The sequence below is a fragment of the Clarias gariepinus genome, chromosome 20 (assembly GCF_024256425.1).
Source record: "Clarias gariepinus isolate MV-2021 ecotype Netherlands chromosome 20, CGAR_prim_01v2, whole genome shotgun sequence".
Lineage (NCBI taxonomy): Eukaryota > Metazoa > Chordata > Actinopteri > Siluriformes > Clariidae > Clarias > Clarias gariepinus.
The window spans coordinates 5,698,444-5,704,699 of NC_071119.1; the positions used below are offsets into that span (position 1 = coordinate 5,698,444).

Consider the following 6,256-nt stretch of genomic DNA (forward strand, 5'->3'; position numbering starts at 1 on the left):
ATTTCACAATTTACACATTTCTTCATTTCTTCATTTTTGTGTTGTGTTGTCACATTTCTCTATTTAAATGTATTCATGCTGATAAGGTAGGAGGTCCCAGCCTTAGTGTGTGTGTGTGTGTGTGTGTGTGTAACAGAGAGTTCAACCTGGGGAAAACCTTATCAGCATACAGGGACAAATAAAAAAATGTAGAAATGTAGAGCTGCAGAAATATATATATATATGGAAAAATGTGAAAATAAATCTTGAAATATTTTACACATGTTTCTGTATCTTATCTTTTTTACATTAGAATTTAACAGAACAGGAGGCAGGTGTTACAGAGTGACTGCAGTGTGTGTGGTGCTGCTGTGTGTTCTCCTACTGACTGCCGTCACAGTGATGTGGATCAAATTCACCAACCTAAATACAGTAAAAGACCAGTTACAGACCAGTTACAACACCCTGACTATAGAGAGAGACCAGTTACAGACCAGTTACACCAACCTGACTATGGAGAGAGACCAGTTACAGACCAGTTACAACAACCTGACTATAGAAAGAGACCACTTACAGACCAGTTACAACAACCTGACTATAGAGAGAGACCAGTTACAGACCAGTTACAACACCCTGACTATAGAGAGAGACCAGTTACAGACCAGGAACAACAACCTGACTATAGAGAGAAACCAGTTACAGACCAGTTACAAAAACCTGACTATAGAAAGAGACCAGTTACAGACCAGCTGCAACAATCTGACTATAGAGAGAGACCAGTTACAGACCAGCTGCAACAATCCGACTATAGAAAGAGACCAGTTACAGACCAGTAACAACAACCTGACTATAGAGAGAGACCAGTTACAGACCAGTTACACCAACCTGACTATGGAGAGAGACCAGTTACAGACCAGTTACACCAACCTGACTATAGAGAGAGACCAGTTACAGACCAGTTACAACACTCTGATTATGGAGAGAGACCAGTTACAGACCAGTTACAACAACCTGACTATAGAGAGAGACCAGTTACAGACCAGTTACAACAACCTGACGATGGAGAGAGACCAGTTACAGACCAGTTACAACAACCTGACTATGGAGAGAGACCAGTTACAGACCAGTTACAACAACCTGACTATGGAGAGAGACCAGTTACAGACCAGTTACAACAACCTGACTATAGAGAGAGACCAGTTACAGACCAATTGCAACACCCTAACTATTGACCTGTTACAGACTAGTTACAACAACCTGTCTATAGAAAGAGACTATTTACAGACCAATTACAACACTCTGACTATAAAGACAGATCAATTACAGACCAGCTGCAACAACCTGACTATAGAGAGAGTCCAGTTAAAGACCAGTAACAACACCCTTACTTTAGAGAGAGAGCAATGTCAGTGTAATTACATGTTGGTTATTAAAGGTGAGCAAATCCTTTAAATAATATCCCTATTCAAAAAGATTTAGCCACAGAGATACGTATTTACAAATTGGTATAAATGAAGCACCCTGAGAATTTTTTATGTTGTATTATATGATCAGATCTTAAACAAGGATGGAGATTCTTCAGCTCTAGTCTTTACTACATCTCCGCTTACATGACGAACTGGACTGAGAGCAGACAGGACTGCAGAGAGAGAGGAGCAGACCTGGTGATCATAAAGAGTGCAGAGGAACAGGTGTGTGTGTGTGTGTGAGTGTTCAACTTGGGGAAAACCAGCGTAATCTTTTTGTTTGTTCTTTTAACCACAGGAGTTCATCATTAAATTGCTGGGTGAGAATAAACAGGCTTGGATTGGTTTGTTTGACACAGAGGGAAAGTGGAAATGGGTGGACAGTACAGAACTAACCAGTGGCACTGGGTAAGAGACAAATTAATTCTCTAGTTTTGTCCATCAAAATATCTTAGCTAGTGTGAATATCTAATGTTCCTGTGCACTGCAACAGATCTATAAAGCCATGCTTATACTGTATTACCTTCTGTAATATTCGTATTGCTCAGAGTTATGAACATGTGATCATTATGAATCTTAGTGAACACCGGGTAAGAAGGTTGATTTAAATGTGTTGAATTGAAGATACTAAACAGTGATTATGATTCTCTGGCTTTCAGGTACTGGAATAAGGGGGAACCAAATGGTTATGCTGGTAATGAAGACTGTGGTGAAATCAGGACACATCCAGATATGACAGGATGGAATGACAGAAGATGTTCCGATACATCACAGTGGATCTGTGAGAAAAATGTTATTTAGTGGTAATTTTAGATTCAGCAGGTAAATTCGAAAATACTTCCAAGAAATAGCAAATGTGTGGTATGAGCAGTTGGACCATTTGTAGTATCTGTGGAGAAGTGTTTATCATGTGACCTGTCAGTTAAACTGCTACCACATGTTAATTCACCCATTTTCTAATTTATAATTCGTATCTGCTTCAGGTATGTCACATGCACAGATATCCGAAGCCATTTGTTCTTGATACTTTATATACGTGATTATTTTATTAAGATGTGATCAGTCCACTGATTTTCTACTGACTTTCTGAAAAACTCTTGTTCTTATATTTGTTGTTTCGCTAGAAAATAGATGACGCTTATTAAATTTAAGATGTTTCTTGTCTGAGCACACCCTGTTTACATTTCTGAACAGAACAAATTTTAGTCATTAATTGTATTTTATAATGTTTGGGAAGTTTGAATATGAAAAAAAACTAAAACACTAATAGTACACCCAGATTATGGTGGAGTGATTTATTTTTGGTTTAAACGATCAAAAATTTTAATGGAAAAGAAATTAAAAGTTGAAACCAATAAGGCTAGAGCAAAAAAAAAAAAATCTTTATCCTTAATTATCATGATGATCTTAATGATGTTGAAGATGATGATGCAAATGATAAATTGTTTAATTACAATATTTGTAAATAAATTTGCATCGCTTATTTAGCACTGCAACTTTATTGTCTTTCACGTACACCTGAATATTCTTTAATAATTTTTTCCCCACTCTTAAACTTATTATTGTCCAACTTCAGTCCAAGTAGTCCAATGCATACAGTGGCCTTGAAGAGTGGAGATGCAGTGTTTGGCTCCATCACGTTTCCTCAGATGGAGTGGCTGATACTAATGTCTGCGTCAAGTCCCTATAACCTGGTGGAGTAACCCTTTTTTTTCACAGGTTTAAAGGGGTCATCCAGATCCATTTTTCATTAAATGTTAATATGATCTTTAGGGTCCTAATGAAAAGTTTGTAATATATTTAATTAAAAATACCTTTAACTGGTAAAAACAAGCTCTGTTCTCAGCAACCTGTTTCAGTACATGCTCCTTTAAATGCTTATAATCTCTGCTGAGCCCGCCCCCCAGTTCTGTGGGGCGTGTCTTCACAACACACGTGGGGTATAGCCACGGGAGTGTAGTCCAGTGCGGGCAATGCTTTGGACTGCATTACCCACAAACCATTGCCCGCACTGCGTTGTGGTTGGTTTGTGGGTAATGCAGTCCAAACTGAAAAATATAGAGCCTGGAATATAGAGCTTAAGCCTGTTTTCTTAAGTAGTTTTTGGTTTGATTTAAGTACGGAACCTACCCGGAAGTTTGTAATATCGCCTGACAACACAAAAATTAAAAGAATGGACATGCATCGACTCGATTTGTCTTTCTCATCACTGCATGGGCATGAATTAACGGCCTGTTACTCTGCTGCGAGCAACAACAACAAAAGCGGAGAAGCTTACTGAGAGAGATACGAATGCGATGTGTTTACTGATGTGTTTACATGACTTCTTAATCTTTGACAGACACCATTATAAACCATCTAGCGTTACAAAGGTAAGCATGATATAGTTTTCCGACTACGTACACCGTTTGCAACTAGACAATCACCTTAATCCATTGTTTATTATAAACGGGCGATTAGGGATTATATAGAGACGGAGGTACACAGAGAAGAAGCCATAACCATGTTCTATGAGAGTATAAGTTAACTTACACTCCGCATTCATCGTGATTATTAGAAAAGGCGATCTGTAAAGATTCATAGAAAAAGAAAAAGAAATTACACTCACCGAGCCTGGTTAAGATGAAGCAGGAACACGAAGCGTTAGTACAGATCCATTTTTTAGGAGCAGCTTCGTAGCAAAACCTGCTTTATATTGACCAGCGTTTATAAAGCAGTCTGGTAAAAAATGATTAGCGCAAACATGAACGCATTTTGGTAGATCGGCGGGGACGTTAGCTTCAAAAACAAAATTCAGCCACTGTGTCCTCAGCGGCTCAGATGTCGGTAGTGAATGACGACTGCTGTGTTCGCTATTACACCCAACAACTGTACACCACACTCGCTTAGGCGACATTTTGCCTCAGCGGCGAAAAACAATGGCCGACAGCTTCTTCTCACTCGGGGCGGGTCTTTGCTAAAACACCAGTGTCAATCAACTAGTGTAGGAGCGGCCTCTTTTGGTGTGGCGTCACAGTGACAGGCATTTGCGATTGGCCTGATTTCAGAAGGGGGATGTTATTGTAATAAATGAAAAGAAAATCACTGGGCGGCTCTTTATCATTGTAGAGTGGTTGTGTACGCACTCTCCTAACACACAGTTCAGTCCAAACAGCTTAAAAAAGTGCATGTAGGCCCGTATGACCCGTTTAATGTTTATGGTCACAGCTCTTCACCTCAAAGCAGTATTCCAGCTTGGGAAGTACAGTACAGTAGAATTCAGGCAGCTGGTATGAATCTTACGAATGATGCAATTCCAATGATGGTGATGGAGGAAGAAAGTGGCAAGGTGCTCCAATAAGGTGCCATTTTTACATGTACAATCTAGTTATTTGAGTATGTAGCAAATACTATTAGCTTTAACATTCTGGTTTCCAGGGCTCAATTATCTACCTACCAGTTAGTCAACTGCAATAGCAGAATGTTTATTGCCAAGGACATGTGTCTCCACAGCACTACAGAAAATGGTGGATTTACATACATGGTAGAAACCTGAGCAAAACATACTGCACTCGCTCAGATACCTGTAGTTTGAGAACTGAAATTGCCACAAACTTGTACCAGTATTTAATTGTCAAACGATACACCCGGGATGGCTGTCAAAAGTTGCACTGCATAAGTGACTGGATGTGTTGCTGTGTATATTATAAGTCTATTTCCTGTCTTACTCATTTAAACATGCAACAAGAGAGAAACTGACACACTGTGACAACATTTAGCAGAAAGGCCTTTACATGACTACCAGACTTACCCTGAGAAGTTTACTCAATTTTTTATTATTATAACATTAACCAGGAATCAATATTTTAAAATTATTTTACCAATCTGCAGGAATTACTGAGAAGTGCAGCAGCTCCATCACACACCAACCTGCTGCATCATCAGATGTTACATCTGTTTATTCAAAATAAGGAAAGATCAGACTGAGGTTAGTTAACATTATTGTGTTCACCGAAGTGACAAACATTTGTGGTTACATTTCGGCTGCTACAGCCACAGTTCCATAACAGTCTCTCTTGAACGTGATCATGATGAATTAATACAATTTATGTCAACATATTCAACATATTGTCGAATCATTTAAAAAAAAATTGTATTTAATTGCTATATGCTTGCAGTAACTAGATGAATTTGCTATATGTTTGGATATTTAATCATTTTCTATAACAGCAGAGCTGACAGTAGCTCAAGCTGAATGCATTTGTATAATAATGCACGTCTCATTGTACAATATGGTGTTGTTTTCGCACCTCTGCAGTTTGGTCTCTTCCTTTACTGGCAGCCAGTCTTTTTCTGCATACAAAGCTAACTATTATTAGCAATATTGAAGCTGCATCTACAAAAGTAATCAGAAACAATGAGCTAAGCCTGACCTCATGCCTACTTAAAGTTGTCTGAGTTTACTGATCATGTGCAATGTGTTAACACACACTATACATTTTAATCAGCTTTACTCTATGGCCTAAAGTTGTGACCTCTCTGCTCACACTGTACATTAATGCAACCAGGGATGATCTGCATGCTCATGCTGTATGTTAGAACAGTACCCCAGAATGCAACTGAAAGGTTTGTTCAGCTGTATTGCAGTGAGAATTTGAGGTATGTTTGTGTTAAGGGGGTCCACATGAAATTGAGGGACATTAGAGCATGGAGCTGCTCACACTGTAAGACAGCTGACCAAAGTGTCTGACATGCCAGAAATTTACATTTACATTTACATTTGGGCATTTAGCAGACGCTGTTATCCAGAGCGACTTACATTTTTATCTTAT

The 6,256-nt window shown here is 38.8% G+C and overlaps 1 protein-coding gene across 1 annotated transcript; it reads left to right on the plus strand.

The window, feature by feature from the left end:
• Window positions 1-254: 254 nt before the first annotated feature.
• LOC128508778 (C-type lectin domain family 4 member M-like) lies at window positions 255-2,729 on the plus strand. Its single transcript, XM_053480258.1, has 4 exons — window positions 255-1,414; window positions 1,534-1,670; window positions 1,744-1,853; window positions 2,105-2,729. The coding sequence occupies exons 1-4, from the start codon at window positions 262-264 to the stop codon at window positions 2,244-2,246; spliced, it is 1,542 nt and encodes a 513-aa protein (XP_053336233.1). The 5' UTR covers window positions 255-261; the 3' UTR covers window positions 2,247-2,729.
• The last annotated feature ends 3,527 nt before the right edge of the window (window positions 2,730-6,256 follow it).